General features: G+C 39.8%; 1 protein-coding gene across 1 annotated transcript in view; it reads right to left on the reverse strand.

Annotated features, from left to right (window-relative positions):
- Nucleotides 1–6,182: 6,182 nt before the first annotated feature.
- The window catches only part of LOC309702007 (alpha-2-macroglobulin-like), a gene marked incomplete at its 5' end in the record, with an annotated part of 50,520 nt that continues 39,287 nt past the window's right edge, over nucleotides 6,183–17,415 (reverse strand). The window contains 16 exons of the mRNA XM_082526379.1: nucleotides 6,183–6,260; nucleotides 6,421–6,526; nucleotides 6,610–6,678; nucleotides 6,778–6,868; nucleotides 6,993–7,114; nucleotides 9,304–9,516; nucleotides 9,686–9,873; nucleotides 9,946–10,108; nucleotides 11,276–11,350; nucleotides 11,442–11,598; nucleotides 11,810–11,885; nucleotides 11,966–12,148; nucleotides 12,516–12,599; nucleotides 16,789–16,840; nucleotides 16,931–17,052; nucleotides 17,215–17,341. Coding sequence (XP_082382505.1) covers nucleotides 6,202–6,260; nucleotides 6,421–6,526; nucleotides 6,610–6,678; nucleotides 6,778–6,868; nucleotides 6,993–7,114; nucleotides 9,304–9,516; nucleotides 9,686–9,873; nucleotides 9,946–10,108; nucleotides 11,276–11,350; nucleotides 11,442–11,598; nucleotides 11,810–11,885; nucleotides 11,966–12,148; nucleotides 12,516–12,599; nucleotides 16,789–16,840; nucleotides 16,931–17,052; nucleotides 17,215–17,341 — 1,887 coding nt within the window. The 3' untranslated portion in view covers nucleotides 6,183–6,201. The remainder of the gene's footprint in view (nucleotides 6,261–6,420; nucleotides 6,527–6,609; nucleotides 6,679–6,777; nucleotides 6,869–6,992; nucleotides 7,115–9,303; nucleotides 9,517–9,685; nucleotides 9,874–9,945; nucleotides 10,109–11,275; nucleotides 11,351–11,441; nucleotides 11,599–11,809; nucleotides 11,886–11,965; nucleotides 12,149–12,515; nucleotides 12,600–16,788; nucleotides 16,841–16,930; nucleotides 17,053–17,214; nucleotides 17,342–17,415) is intronic.

Genomic DNA, 17,415 nt, shown 5'->3' on the forward strand with positions numbered 1-17,415 from the left:
GGACTCATCTCTGTGCTTGTCCTGCTAGACCTTAGTGCAGCGAATCTACAAAACAAAAGGAGAACAATGCCGGTCCGTACAAAGACAGACTCGACGAAAAGACAAAGAAAAGATACGAGGAAAAAATCAAAGGAGTGAAAGGGTCAGACCCATACGAGCACACAGAGTGGACAAAAGACGTTAGCGTGCTGCCCAACTTTCACCACGCTCAGATTTATAATTACACGGTTCTTGGAGTGAGTGCATACACTCGTGAAGTTTACTAACTTCAGGTCACTGCAACAAGCCCAGGTACAGTTTACCGACGGATGGGTACAGGACCTTGAAATGCACCGTGTAGAACGAAAGACCATCGTACGAACAAAGGTAAGTTTACCAGTCTCACAAATCGTCGTCATAAATACAGATTCGTTAACCGTTTATTAATAGGACCTTTGAGCTCAATGGTAATTAATTAGTAGTGGAAATAATTTCTGGCAGCATTACAGAAATGTAGCAGTGACAATAATATTGTATGTTGTAATCGCACTGGACAATTAGTGATACAAAACAACTGTTTTATCCTGTGAATAAAAGTATATGTTTTTGTCAATGTACCATGGTAATAACAGAAGCGAAACGCAATATTGTGTCAGGACAATTCACTATTTATGCACAATAAATAAAGGAGCATAGCGCGACAATTTCTGTTCAGCGCCAGACTTGCTTGTAACCTATATCACCAATTATGTTAAGAAAAATGACGTATTAACGACTAAAAACTCTGACCTTTGTGGGAATGCTTGGAGCAGACTAACATGTGAGCTGGAGTGTTCTGGGATGTTATATTTGGTATATCCAGACCATCCGTCGGCTCTTACTTCGGAAACATGGCTTAAAAAATTTCTCTTCAACGACGTAATCCGATAAAAAAAAACGATCTCTTTACCCGTCGGCTTCCCGTGGCTGTCATGTGACCGCCTATTGCAGTTAATAATACAACAGCTTCTTGCCATTTTTTGGGTTTCTTTTTATCGCTGTGTAACTGAGTTCAATTGAAAGCCTGCGTGCGCTAGTACCTCTTGCCACAAGTTCCCAGAATTTGCGGTTTTACCCCTGAATCATCACATTTTCAATCTTTATCCTGGTGGGCCGGTCTCTAGTCAAAATGCCCGGGCCGATTTTTTGTCCCAGTCCAGCCTTGTTCCCACATCATCATGAAAATGTTGTTCCAGGATCAACGTTGCAAGTGACCAATCAGAATGTTGTGACATCATACTTTTGCGACTTTGGGAAAAACCGCCGTAAAACAAAAAACTGTACTTAAGCTGCGAGAAACCGCCTCTGTCCGCCGATCAACGGACCCTGACCCTAACCCTTTAATAAACGGTAAGCAGAATTAATATTGTCCTTGCAACATTTGAATTTCATAAATGCACGAATGGCTTGGCGCGCAAAAGAATAACGTCACAAGAATGTGATTGGTCACTTGCAATGTTGAACCTGGAACAACATTTTCATGATGATGTGGGAACAACACCAACACGATGATATCAGATCATCCGAGACAAAATATACACAAGAGGGTGATTAGGAGAAATGGGACACATGGGGAACAACATAGCAGAAGTGAAGGAAACAAACAAGACAAGGGAAAAAAAACTAAATGTAATGCACATGAAATGATGGACTATCAAAATATAACAGAAAGTAACTAATACAAAGACTAGGACCTGGTTGCTATGGTTACTCAAGGGGGCAGCCTTGTTAATATCTTATACCCTTCATACCTTTGGTCAGTGCAGGAAGAATGCTTAACTGCAGCTATGAATATTTTCTTAAATCGATAAAACACTGCCATTGTTTATTCTAATTGTAATATTTTGTTTGGTAGGATGCTAGGTTGGCTAGCATCCTACCTGGTCTTTCACTATGCATATAAAACACTCTGATTCTTCAAAAGCTGATGTTCAACTATGTCAAAAGGAGGTCTAATTTAGGCTGGAATTCCACCTGTTTATTATATAATTCAATTTTTTTAATCCTTGGATTACATACTATTAATTTATTAATTGGATTATGTTTTTATTTTTTGTATTTATCTAAAAAGAGTTTTTTGCCCCCACAGAAAGACTTTGAATGTATCCCAAATTACCAGGCAACAGGTTTTTTTAAATTCTGGTTTGAGAATAGACTAATTTCTGGAAAGCTTGCTGGGCATAGGTTTGCACACTTTACCTCGACTACCTCCCTGAACAATAACTAAGTGAATGCTGCTCTCTCTCAGAATCCAAGAACATGTTGTAAAATGTTTATTCTTTTCTTTTTTCCACAATACTTGCAATCTTGTCGTTTCTTCTGGGTGTGTTACAAGTGTGTGTGCATATGTTCTCTGGTTAAATTTAATAAAAAATATCTCTGAGGAAAAAAAGAGTCTGAACTGTCAACTTTTGTCCTCTTCTTTATGTGACATTTAAAACTGCTGATAATGGGTTTTAAAGAAGCTCTTACACTCAGCTCCTATCAGTGTCACACTGTGTTTCTATTTGCTTTAGTCGTGTTTGGTCTTGATAATCTGTCTTTACGGGAAAAAGATTTGTTTTTCCTTTTGGGGGAAGGGAAGGGGTGCTGTTTTGAGGCATGTTTAAACATAATACCGTCCAAAGGTTTATAGATTATGGAAATTTAAAAAAAAAAATCTGTTTTTTAGCATCTGATATTTTCTGACAAGAAATCAGAGACTTTTTTTTTTTATCAGTGAGCTCAACTGGTGCCCCTGAGAGTATCTCTAAATGAACAGTACAACAAACTGTGAAGCTGATAGGCTACAGCACCATAATAAATATAATCCTTAAAACCAATATGTCCACAGTGTTCAGCAGGGGTTAATCTGTGTGGTGTTTCTTGCTGTAGTTTCCAACTGTGAACTCCCATCAACTTGTTTCTTCTGCACACAGATTTTATACTTATTCCTCCTTTCTCCACCCTATCAATTGATGTGAGCCACACCCTGTTATCCTCTCTCTGTGACATTTCACCCATATTAACCAAAGCAGACGTAAAAGCAGTAAAACCAGTTGTTACATTTTTCATCCATCATTAGGCTATGGATTTACAATAGGAGGATTTAGATATACCATATGTCAAAAAACGATTTATGGCCCCTCTTTATGACAGGGGAAGTAATAAAGGCAGTAAGAAAAATTTATAACAGTCATAGTCTTTATGATATGTCATAAAGTATTAATAATTCATTAGTGATAATTGTGATAACGAGTGATAATTTATACTCACATGATTAAAATATGATGATGAATAATATGTTCAAAAGATGTATTATAAATTAAATATATGGAACAAAAATTATATTAGTGTTTTGTTGTCACTTTAAGCAAAGAAGATTTCTTTTTAGACAAAAAAAGTTACTTAGATATCTATTTTTGTTGGGGCTGTGCGCTTGTGTGTATGTGTGTATTGTTACGTTTATTTATCCAAAACAATGGTTTTATTGTCCATCCTATGTTTTTAAGTAAAGCATAGGAGTGTTATACACATGTCAGGTTACAACAGTTATGTTAGGGGAGTTGAAATCTATTTTAAGAAGATATACCAAAGATCACAGGATGGAAAAATATTCAAATGAGTTCTTCTTGTTTTATTGGAACAGTAAAGTACCACAACAAAGAATAAGTCCACCTATAAAAGAAAAATTATCACTGCTGACTGGGAGTTGTCTTCTTTTACGTGCAGACTCGGGTCAGGGCTGATAGTCTACTTGTGATATTTTCTTATTTAAACATTTGTGACTTAGAACCTTAAAGTTTAAAACCACAACATCTTTCTTTCAGCCATTTGTGCTTATCACTATATGTGACTCATTTCTATGCAATAACCAAAGTACACAAATACAATATAAAATATTTCAGTTATAAAAGATACATTGTATATATGTGTAATCATGTATGCATGCAAAGTTCCTGTTACAAAATTACACAGTGTAAGAAAAATAAAATGTATTAGGATGTTGTGCTTTTTTAAAAATCTGTTTTTCTGAAAATGAAAATCGCACCTTTTCTTTTTTCACAGTGCCTGTATGCCTCTTCCAAAACTTTGTGCTATTCACCCCCAGATGCATGATTATCTGAGGCATGTCATCAGATGGCCACCTTCTTGTAATTCATAATGGTTTGTGCTCGCTGCTTTGCTTGGGCGTGCTGGATCAGATCCAGATGTAGAGTCAGTGCGGCAATAATGGCTCTATGTAGTTCATAAAAAATTTTCTCAAAAAGCGATGTTTCAAATGTAACAAACAGCTGAATGCGGTGTGAAGGCAAGGGGACCAGCAACACTGCTGATATAAAGTGATGATGGTCGGTAAAGCAACTGGTCAGGACGTGTTTTTCTGGTGAGTCTGCAAAGCTGCCTTGGTTGATTTAAAAAAATTTGGCTGTAAATTTTGTTTTGATTCTCATTGGCCAAAGAGAGGGCCACCTCTCCCTGTAATTACTCTATTAAGGGAGGAGCTCCAGATGCGGCCATGGAATAGACTAGAGATTCCAGTAGATGAAAGTCAGGCAGGTGAAATCTTACGGTCTTGCTCTGAGCTCTCGCTTGAGGGGGATCCTAGCACCAGCAGCTAAATACTTCATAGATCATAAGTTTCCTAATTGGTAAAAAAGGGTAGAACCACCTCTCTTTAAGGTTCAGGAGGAGCTCCAGATGGCGTCCCAGGTAGCATCTCAAACCCTGAATCTTGGATCTTCTCAGGTACAGAGCTGCAGGGCTGTGAACATCCACGTCTCTCTCTCTCTCTCTCTCTCTCTCTCTCTGTGGCCTCACTCTGACTGTGATTTTCTTTTTTCAGATTAAATGAATACAAATAAACTTAATTACAGACTTCCAATGGGACGTACAGCCAATTCAGAATAACCTATTTTTCGTTTCACACTTTCATGCAACTTTTTTGCATGCAAAAACACACTATTATGAATTATTGTTACATATTCAATTTTTATACATATTTTGAACATATTTATCCTCATATTTCATCATATAATTATGAATTATTACTCAGTTATGAATGATTACATACATAAATTACTCAAATGACATAATTTCCAAAATAAAGCATTCAGACTGATTCTATTAAACATTTATGACATGTCATAAATCATTTGACTGGGGCCATACATCTCTTTTTGACACATTGTATAGCTAATCCTTCATTGGATTTGACATTTCACACAGGACACCTCATGCAGCAGATTAGCACCTTTAAAATCCTTAAAATGAGCTACAGCCCAGAAAACTTTGGATTTCTATTTATCTGTGTACACAGAACCAGGGCTGGACTGGAACGCAAAAAAAGTTAAAACATATGCACATATTGGTGAAAATTCCTTAAAGCAGCAGTAAAGCTAAATAGTACATAAAAAAGATAAATAGAGTCATTTGTCACATAATCACATTTTCTGTTTAAAAGATGCATTACTTGGAATAATTTCACAAGATAGAGATTCTCACCTTACAAAGTAATTTCTTCAGTGAGATACTCTTCTCTGCAACTCTATCAATGCTACCATTATCAAAAGCCACAAGTATGTCCTTTGGCCATCAACATACAGATGCGTTCAAGATGTTATGATCTGTAGTGAGAGTATGGAGCAGGTGGAAGTTTACACTGGAGAGAAGAGGAATGAAAGTGAATAGAAGCGAGACAGAATATATCTGTGTGTGAATGAGAGGCAGGTTGGTGGAAGAGGAGGGATAGTGGATTCACTGGACAAAGGATGTTGAACATGGAGATGTTAGACAGACGGAAAAAAGAAAGACCAGAGAAGATTCATGGATGTAGTGTATGAAGACATGTGGAGGGTTAGTGTGACAAAATAGGATGGTAGAGTCAGGTTGAGATGGATAATATTTTTATACAGAAGAACTATTTGTAGATGAAAACAAAACATATGGAGGCATATTTGTGTTTAAAAAGCATCTTTATTAAAATGCAAGTTGAATAACTTGCGTGACAACCTCAGGACTGACTGCACATCTTTAAGCTGCAACAAAAGAATAAAACATGAGGATGCAATTGTGTTAAAATAATCAGTCAGGCCTAAAAAAGTACTGAATTAACTGTATTGTCAAATACTGTATTGTGTTGAGATTGAACAAATATTTTAAAAATAACTTCAATTCAATTTTGTGTGAAATGTGGTGTTCTCGCTATAACAGTTTGTTACCTGCAGCTGATGGGTAAATGTATTCAGTCTCAGCCTGGTCACCTGAGAGAGAAAACAAAGTGGAAAAATGTGACTTGCTGTGTTTTTACAACACGTTTAAATTTGATCCTTCAAATTCTGTTAACTGCTGTTTGTTGTACAGCTACACTATGGAGCAACGTGTGTCAGTGTGCTGTTGCAGTGAAGTGAGTTAGAATTGTACTTGGCTGGTAGTAGTCATAGATTTTGATCATGGCTGGTTTCAGGTTCTCCACTCGAAGTTCTTCGATGACTGTCAAGCTGTAGTTCATGGGCATGTCCTTTGGTAACTGAACAGATTTAAAAACAGGAGACACACTCTGTAACAATACAAACATCATCATCTGGTATCCCCACTGTGATTATCTCTCACCTCCTGTAAATACACCAGAACATGATCTTCTGTTTGTTCAACACGATCCACCAATGGGGCACCTTCGAGCTGTGAGGAGACAACAGTCTCCTTATTATTATTTTATCTCATCATAAACTGACACATGGTAGCAACATTTCTATTCAGCTAACAACTGCAACAACCCACCATCTTTAAAGACACTGCATTTGGGACAAATCCAGAGAGCATTTTGATATCCAGGATCACCATGTTGGTAGTATTCTCCTTTCCACTGTACCTGTGTTTGAACAGTTAAAAAGTGATTGCACTGATGTGTATCCATAGATGCCACATTTCCAACACTTATCCCACAGTGGTAAATAAAATTCCCCTAGCACATATCTAATCTGTTAAATACTTACAGGGATTTCATTGTCAGAGTGAGCTTGCGTCTGGATTCACTTGTTGCATCAACCCCTGATTTGACCTCCACGCTGAGAGTAGTGACATCAGTGGGACTCGGGATGTTGTAGTGAACAGAAATCTGCGAAATAGTCAACCAAAAGAGGTTTGCAGTTTATAATAATAGTAATAATAAGAAGAATAGAAATCTGTTTGTGGGTGTCACACCAAATTTTGATAATTCCCCACAGGACATTTAGTTGTTACAGTATATCTCAACTATATAAATGTTTTTATGTTTGTTTTGCATTTATGTTAAAAATATAGTGGCAGGTAGCTCCATGCCCTCCTGGGTTTTAATTGCACCTTAGAACACATATGCATCAACACTACAATGAGCGGGTTGAGGGAGGTTTGGAGTCTTCTCCCACCCCCATTCTCTGCGGCCTGCTGGAGCGGGAGGGCTAGTAGGAGGAGTTGGCCGTCCGACTGCGGTCTGGGGTGTGGGGCCTCCCTGCTGCTGCGGAGTCGGGGTGGTCTGCCTCTCCCCACCGCAGGGAAAAGGGTAACACCACCTGGGTCTGGGTGCAATTCCCCCCTCCAGGGGCAAGGGTACCTAGACCCGGTTTGTAGAGTACGCTTGGGGAGTGTGATTGTGTGTACAGCGTCTCTTTATGTCTGTCTCCACGTTGGTTGAGTGTGGAGTAAGTGCATATGAGAGCATGAGGGTGGGAATGGATGTTTGTGTCTGTGTGTGCCTGTATGTCTGTGTCTATATGTCAGGTTGGGTGTCAGACGCCACCTCTCTGGGGACACCTCAGGCCCTCCAAGGTTTGGAGGCCTATCTCCACCCACCACCACTTCCCCTGCCGGTGGCGGACTCCCTCAGGTGTCGGTGTGTTGGTGGTTCTTTGTGTCTGGGGGTGGGCGTCCGGGTACACACCGGCTCACTCCTTGGCGGCCGCTTGTCGGGGCCTGGAGCCTGGGGCTCGCTCGGGCCCCTTTGGAGGTGGGGTGCCCCCGGCCTCTCGGCCTGGGGCTCGGTCACTCAGGCACAGCTGGGGGCCGGCGGAGCTCACGGGCGCGTCACTGCAACTCCCCCTGGCTTCTGCTCCGCGGCTGCTGGGCGAGCCCTCATCTGGGACTCTCCTCAGCTCTTACTGGGACAGTGGCGCGGCTGCCCCTCTGTTGGTCTTCCATGGTCTCTTGTGTTCTGGGGGCCTCTGGATGTCTGGAGTTTTGATCTCCTCCATACCCGCTTCACACCCTGGAGGACGGGGCTGTGGCCCCCCCACACTCCCTAGCAGATCATTACATGGAGAAACCTTTGGAATGCAAGCATGCTGATCCACACAGGTATGCACACATGGGTATTCACAGACGCGGACTAAAGCTTTCTTGGCTGCTGCCTCAAAGCACACTGTGCGCTGTCTATCTTGCGTGCTGCACAATATCGTTTATTATTTAGTAAATACTGATATCTATGACTAGCTAGTTTATTGTGATGGTGCTTTGTTTTCTCTATTATTATGTTGCTCTTTGTTGTTTGCTGTCTCCTCTGTTTGTTTTTTTTGTTTGTTTTTTTTTTTTCTCCATACAGGTGACCCAGGAGTTCTTTTTTTTTTTTTTCTCTCTTCCCCCCCCTTCTCACCGTCTCTTCTCCCCTTTGGTTTTCTTTCTTTCTCTCCCCCTCTTTCTCTCATTCATTCCCCCTGTCCTATTTATTTAAAAAAAAAAAAAAAAAAAAAATAGTGGCGTCACATTTTAGGGGACTGATTAAAGTTATGAAATTATTTTGGTGGTTGTGGCCAGAATATTATGTACACTAATTGTGGGCAGAAATGTCATGTTGATTTGGAGTTTCTTTCATCAAAATATTTAAAATTGAGATAAAGGCTTGGACATGAGAAGGGATCTGGAAATAGAACTGCTGGTTATTTACTTAAAATATGCCAGCTAAGATGGTGCAGGCATGTTTGCAGGATGCCTTTATGACACTACCCTCTGGAGATTTTCCAGGCAAATCCAACTGCGAGGATACACACAGTGTAGCTAGACCTTCCTGGAGATATTATACATATTATACATGTCATCTGGCCTTAGTGAAATCCATGATGAAGAACAACGACAACAACAAGAAGAAAAAAAATACATAGGAGGAAAAGGAATGTTTGAAATCATTTCCTTAGTGGGAAGCCACTGCATCCTGAATTTGGATAATTTGAGCAAATACATAGATGGATAAGCAAATGTGCTTTTCTGAGTGCAAACACATTTTTTCATCATACTTCTCTATTTGGAAAAAGGAACAAGCAGGATGCTGTCACTGACCTGCACTGACACACATGCAGTGCCCTTCACCTCCAGGCTGTATTTTCCTGACACGCCCTGCATCGTCTCCTCCTGGTAGAGCAGTTTGTTGCCCGGATTTACATCAAATGTCAGCTGACTGCTGTCAGACTGAACTGTCACTGTGCTTGAACCCTCAGGACTGAACACCAGAGTGGAGTACAGAGCGAGAGCCTGAAGAGCCACCACTGTGTCCTACAAACAAAATCACAGCTACTACACATACTTACATATATATTTATATTTTGTATTTTACAGGACAGCAACAGCAAGTAAAATTTCAGCTTCTCTCAGATACGTTTTTATTTATCCCAGTGTATATGAACTCAAAGGTGAGATTTAAGCTGTTTGGGTGGTGTAGCACCTGAGTGGAGGAGAAGCCTCCATAGTAGTTCTGCTGGCCAGTCAGCCACCTAATAATGCCAGAGGCATAACCCAGGTCGTCAGCAGTTGTGGAGGCACTGAGTTTGGCCAACAGCACATAAGAACTGATTTCCACTGACAGGGAGGCTGATGTTTCTGCTGCTGTCTGAGACCAGTACAGGAAACCTCCTACAAACATACAATAAAAGTTACACTTATGGTAATAACACCTGGATGATTTCCTGTTAGATGGTGACTCACCTTCCCTCACTGCAACTGTGTCTAAGTGCTGCAAAAGGTGAGCGCGGGTCTCCGTGTCTCCTGCCAGGGTGAAGACATAGGCCAGCAGAGCTGTAGTGTAGGTGTTGCTGAGGTCATTGATGGACTCCCTGAGACAAGCCAAGCTATTATTCACCACAGGATCCTTTAAAAGATCGAAAGAAGAGCCCTATGAAGACAAACTGAACAACGGACCAATTCACCCTGCCCAGGAGAGGACTAGGGCCCCACTCTGGAGGAGACCCGAGGGAGACTGCCTGGTATACTCCATAAGGAAGACTAAAGAGGCAACATGGGTATGGCCTCCTGTGGCCCACTGTGCCTTGGATATGCAAAAGGTGCCAACTGCAACATATAGTCAAGGTTTGCCAGTATCGTAAATTTCAGTCGCCACCTCATCCCTCTCCACAACAATAAATCCAACAAAGTGCATAAATGCATAAAGCACATATGAAACAAAACCAAGAAACACATCCACATTTTCAGAAAGGAAAATGTGGATGTGTTTCTTGTGTTTAATGTTTGGACAATTAAATACTTATAAGAAACACTTATTAAAGCACTTTCTGCTAAGTGGACAAAAGCAGCTTCTGACACCATCATTTTCTAAGAAAAAAATCTTTTGGGGGGATTTAAGAAATTGTGGGATTTTCTAAGGACATATGTCACCCAACTTGATCATTTCCCTACAATGTACTTATTTTTTAAACTTTATTTTCATGACTGGAAATAGAAATAATGCTTTAACAAATTTCTTTTTCACCTACAGTGTTAGATTCGTATTGTTGATTGTCATTTATGCTTAGAAATATTTACTCATATATGCTTAGAGTTTATAGTCGATGTCATATTAAGTGGGGTCTGATCCTTACTAGTCTGCAAAGACTTTGGGGTCCTTCTCTTATTGTTTTGTGGTATGATAGACATATCTATATCTGTTTTAGTCTAAGTGCCTTTTGTTTAGATGAACTGCTGGACTTCCAGACCATTGACTGTAGAAAAGATGGACAACGCGACACCGCCTCCTACCATTGTGCACAAATGAAGCCGAAATATCCCGCTTGTGGAGGCTGCCATCTTGCAAATTTGGAGCCAGAGTCTGCGCAGTAGACACCCGCTGGACATGACCGCAAACACGCCCCTCTACACTTTTTACGTAGCCCGGCGGCTCGAGTTTTTTGCTGGTTTACTGCGACTGACGACTCGTTTAATTAAGGTAAATACAACCATGTCACTGTTATAAAAAAAAGACACACATCTTATCGTCTTATAGTTCTAAAAGATCAAATGGGATCACATCGAGTTTACTCACATGTTGGGATATATTCATTTCCAAGAAAGCAGCAGTGATGTATGCACTGAGAGTCACTTTATCAGACACACCACCCTGGTGAGTGAAACCAAGTTATTTCTGTGTGCTGCCAGAATTTCTCTCCGCACAGAATTAGTATCAGTGTCCAGCTAAAGTATAGACTTACCTTCATTCTGTTGTTGAAGAGTTTGCCTGACTTTTTAAAACAGCCATTTGTTTGTTGTTTATTTTCCAGCCATGTCTTAGATTCTTGAATGATTTTTGGATCAATGTAGACAAAAGACTGAGCTTTGGCAAAACTTCTCATCACAAAAGCAGTCAGCCTGACATAAAAAAGCACCCAAAAGAAAACTTCCTCATGTTTCAAAATTATATCAAAATGTGTCACAGTTATGCCATTATAATGTGAGTTGATTTTCTCCATGTCCAGAAATAAAATGATAATAGGACGGGAGATTTAAGGAGTAAATTTTACCAACAGGCTCAGTTTTGTTTCTGAGGCAAATGGAATATTAAGGTAATTATTATTTTCACCAAGTGTTTCCTGTTCCTCTTCCAAATGTGGTGTATGCGCCTTTATAACTTTTGTAGTTCAGCTGTCTTTGGTAACCTGTAACAACAGGAAAATGACTCTTAAATAGATATTCTATTCATAAACCTCTGATTTTAGTCTCACTATGAAACAAACACACTCGCCACTGGTCAGGAAGTTCGCAGCTTTTTCCATGATGGCTGGGGTGAGCTGCTGTGTGCCTTTCAGGTACTGGAGGATGTAGATGTTGGGGGCTAGAAGAGCCATGTTCTGCTCTCCACATCCATATGGCATCCGGAGCAGTCCATCCAAGTTCTTCAGAGCCCGGCTGAGGATGTCACCTGATCAGAGGCACTCAGTCACTGAGACAGAACATACAACGTTCGAACACTTGAACTACAAATAGATTAAAACTAGTAAAGAAGTTAAATATTTAGAAAAATACAGCAGGTTATATAAAAACTGTATATACTAAATTATAATATTTTGCACTTTGTCATTGGAATGTAGTTTCTAAACTATTTTCTAAACTGCAAAACTGTTGGAGTCTCATTTAATAGCGTGTTTCAAAACTAGGCAAAAGAATGCCGGTCCAGTTGTATTTGTCTTTTATATTCATTTACTATTGTACTGGTTAAAAAAATGAAACTTGCTATATTTCTTTCTGGATTAATCTAAACTCATTTAATTAAAAATGATCAGGTTTACCCAGGACTGATACAAAAGTGCGGGCAGATCCTTCAATCATATTCTCAGGCAGCTGTATCTCAGTTTCCTCTGTCAGTGTGTCTCCTGTGTACAGACAAACAATCACCATACAGAGAGGAGCTTAATCAGAATGTCAGTACCAAAATAGTTTCAAATCAGCAGGTGGTCACAGCATCATGAACTGTAACAGGTCATACGAGAAATCAGACACCTACAATTAGCCAAGTTTCAGGCACAATAAAAATAATAATTCGGCAAACAACCACATGAGTACCATGAGTGTGACCTAATAATTCCACACAGAAGTCTCCAGACTGACTCTTACCAAGCATGTAGATATAACTATAAATATCTTATATATAGCTGAGATACTCGTTAACAACTAAATGTCCTGTGGGGGGATTATCAAAATTTGGTGTGCCGCCTCAGACATCCTTAACCAAGCCTCAAAAGCTTCATAATTTGGTGTTGCCAAGGTCTTAGATTGAACTAAAAGGCCATGCTGATCCTATTAACTCTCTAGAGGTTTGTAAAAGTACAAAAGCAGAAAATGGTGCAAAGGTTTAATCTTAAATTCAATTACTTATATTTGAATATAAATAAATAAGAATACTTGAATTTTTAGGTTAACAGTATCACTCCAGAAAAATTACATTACTATACATTACTGATGTTACTGTAAATTACATTAGGCTTTGAAATTTCACAAATGCAAATAACACAGACCTACGCCTGCTTCATTTAATATCTTAATGTGGCAGTATAGAAGCAATCGGCCACACCCACTAGTAGGACCAATAAAACATCATCTTCATCGTGTCTGAGGTGTGTACTAAGTTTTGTAACTTTTTAAGCTTTAATAGCCTCTCAACAACAACTTCCTGTTCCGTGGTGAATGGCCATGCATGTTGTTAAATGAAAACTCAACTTTCACACGGAAACAGCTTCAGTGTCTTAAGTTTATTCAGACCACTTTTCAGGGAAGATGTGGTCAACCTGTGAGGAGATTGGACAGTTTGTCCAGGGAGGACAGAACAAATCAAGCACAATACATACAGTGTCCCCGCAGGGGTGTGTCCTGACCAATGTTCCCTCTAATTTTTCATGTGTCTGAGCAAACACTCAACAACATTAGACGTGTGCACTGTGGTCACGCCAGCATCAAATCCATCCAAGTTACATGGTTTATTAAAATAATCAAATAACAGCATTTACATTTATGTTAGACTAATTTTAGACTACTTTAGCCCACTTACAATGAAAATGTAAGAAAAATATTGTTCATGACCTGTGTAAGTTTCTTTTTTTTTTTATTATAAAGCTCTGACTTGTATTATGAGTCTGTGGTCTGGGAGAGAGTCCTGTAACTCTCTGTCTGCAAAATACAGTATATAATGACCAATGTTGGGCAATTAATTATATAGTTACTTCTTCAAAAAAGTAACTGAGTTATGCAAACAACAAAGTTTTTTGCAGCTGTTTACCTAAAAATGCTGCCAAGGCGTTTTTTTTAAACAAACATTTCAAACTATTTACAGAACAATCAGCTGTTCTGCATCAAATCTGATGCCACACAAATTATTTGTGCCACAAAAAATAATTTCTGTCCACTATGAGATAAAGGAGAACAACAGCCTGATACCTGCAGGCCTGATAGCAGGAGATGTATCACTCCTGTAACACCTGTAACATTCAGTAGTCGCCTCATTGTTCTGACACACACAACAAAACTATTGACTATACACTTGTAACAGCAGTCTGGTGAGGAAGGAGCGGCTAGCAGGTCCAGCGAGCGTGTGGTGTGGGGGTTAGCTGAATAACCCGAAGCCAGTCGGTTAAATCCAATAACAGACCTTTATTCGCTGTCAGCAACATTACACCTTACGAGCCAGATCTCCACAGCCTTCTTAGTCCGTGCATACATGCGTGGAGATGGGTAACGCCGGCGCCAGGCCGTCACAACGGTAAGGTTTTCTTTTACAATGGAACACGAGCAGCATGGAATGGCTGCCGCTAACAACACAAACCCACTAGGAGACTCCCACAGCTATTACAATAGTAGGGCTAAACGTCACAAATCTCTCACATGTCAAAACACCGCCGTCACTCCTAAAACTTCCACCCTTCCTAAACAACTAAATGCCATGTTTTGATTGGTCGACATGGTACATTTTTTGACCAGTGGTAAATGGTGGGGGTGCTTTGGTTTTGTATTTGCTCCCAGGGGAGAGTGCTTTCGAGCGTTTTCCTTATAAAACGCAGTTTTTACCGTTTCTTCCTGCAGTAAATATAAACAACGATAGTATTCAGGAAGAAAAACAAACATTGCATATATTTTTTTATCATAACTCTGGTTTTACGTGGCCTATCAACACAATTGAAGAACTGGTATGCAGTCCACACTTTTTCCGTCAATTGTTCCATCTGTCCTGCTCACATTGGAAACGACTTTGTGTTCCAACAGGACTACGATCCCAAAAACACATCAAAATTGATTTTGGAATGGATGAAGCAGGCTATCACTGAGCTTCTGGGATTCCCACCCTCAACCCTTTTGAAAATTTGGCGACTCTTACAAACCAGGTGCAGGTCAGGAAACCAATCACTTCTGCCAAGAAGAGTGGCTAAATATTGAGCCAGAGTTATACAAGAATTTTGTTGATGCAAAGGTATCTGGTCAAGGCGTAACTTGACAAGGGACATTTAGCCACTGTTTGTGGGCGTACATGTATATATATATATGTTTGAGGGTGTATATATTTTGATTCTGTATAAATTAGAGAAAATCTGACAGATAAACGTGTGCACCCAAGTCTTGTTTGTAAAATAATTAAAGATATGTGTGCCCTGCAATCATTCAAGTCTAAAATATCAGCAGTTCAAATGAATAAATTAAAGCCCAAACCTACCATGACACTCATGTCCATGGTGAATGTACATAATCTTTTAACTAAAATTGTACTTCCTCACATCACATTTTCTTTTTGTTCCAGCGATGCATTCATTCAACATAGGCTAGATAAAGTTGCAGTTGCGTTACTAGCTATCGGTGCAGAAGAGGTGCAAGCATAAATGGAATAATGGTTTTTTTTAATGGCAGGTAACTTTAAATGCATTTTTTTTTCAAATGAGAAATATGAGACAGAAGAGGAAGATGAGAAATTATTTTCCAAGGTAAGTGTAGCCCAAAGATATTTAGAGGGGTTAAGTTTTGTTTCTAATGTACATGTATATATGAATAGTTCTATTAGTTAATTTTTGTGTATTCAGATTAGTGGAAATTAAGTTTGTTGTCGTTAAGGTGCTTTTATTTTGGAGGAAGAGGTCAAGTGGAAGAGGAAGCTGAGAGAGAGAGGGAGAGAAAAGGCGGGGAGAGGGGGGGGGGTGGCACGAGGGGACCCCCCCCCCCCCCCACTGGAGTGAGATGGTGGTTGGATGCGGCTAGCATCAGCTAGGACACTTGTGAGGGATGGTGTGCAAAACCCATCCCGTGTCCAAGGCAGCAAGGTAGAATATGAGTTAGTGCAGCTCAGACTAGCCTTGTATTTCTGTCCAGAAAACTAGTTAGTGGCTAGCTGACTAGGCTGACAGAGTTAGCTCCAATGGCCACGAATTACAGCAAGAACTGTACGGGGCTTAAGACTTCAGACTGGCGAGGCTAGAGACCCAGCTGGTTGGATTTGCAGCTTCCAGGACAATGCGGCAGGCAGTTTTGCTTCAACTTGGCCAGGTGCCTTCGCAGAGAAGAAGCACCTGTTTGCTTTGTTTTGAGGACCGTTGGTTTCCACGACCACACGCAGCGATCCAGGCCTGCAGCGATGGGACTTTGGGTTGGATATTATATTATTATTATTATATTATATTATTATTGGTGAAGGATATTATAAAGAACTTTAGGACTGTGGTTTGCTGAATTTTGATACTGCAAGTGATTGTTTGATTTACTAATTGCATTTGGTTTTTACACATCACTCAGTAAACATTTTTGGTTCAACTTAAAGATCTTGTTGCATTGTAATGTTTCCCATTTCCAGATAAGAGTATAGTACATAGTTATTTGTGTGGTAAGTATGGGAAAAGGTGGGACGCTGAAGTTACCAGTAAAGTGTTAAACTACAAAGAATTATCTGAAAACCACGGGAACAGGAACAGATAACAAATTGGTAAGATAAAGGAAATTGAACTCAGGGCATACCATTCAGTTTGTTTATAAATTTATTTGATCATTTTTTCTAAATATTTGGCTGTTTTGTTTGGCAGAAAATACACTGACCTTTTGGACAAAGCAGCCAGTTGGACGTCTTTGTCATCTCACTCCCCTCAGCCTGAGAAGAAAGAAGTTATGAGAAAATCTTTCATGAGAAAAAACTATTTCAAACGCAGAATCTTTGTCATCCTGTGTTAATGGCACCAACCTTTACTATGAAGGATTTTGTGACCACATCAATGCGGCCTCTCTCTGGTACTCTCACAACCTCATTATCACATGAAACATGGGATGGCACTGCCTCAGCAGACACAGTCACATTCACAGCCCCTAAAAAAGGACAACAAACATAATTTTTCTCAACCCTGTAAAGTCTTGCACATTAAAATATTGTTAATTAGATAATCTCACTGATTTTGTAGATACTGAAAAGAGAAGAGGCATTGACTGAAAGGACATTTACACCGGTGTGGATAAAAACTTGATCCTTACCTAAAACTACTGGATTCATGGTCCAGCTCACAGTCTTGCGCTCGCTGTCACACAAACAGGATGTGTACTGCTCACCGGAAAGAGGGGTGAGGGTATAATCTGAGGAAGGCGTAGCAAAGACCGTGACCTGCACAAAGAACAAAACAGTGGGTTGAGTTTCTAAGTAAAAGAGGAATTCAGTGTTTTCTTGTTACTCTGTAA

This window comes from Aulonocara stuartgranti, assembly GCF_965226115.1.
Source record: "Aulonocara stuartgranti genome assembly, chromosome: 3".
NCBI lineage: Eukaryota > Metazoa > Chordata > Actinopteri > Cichliformes > Cichlidae > Aulonocara > Aulonocara stuartgranti.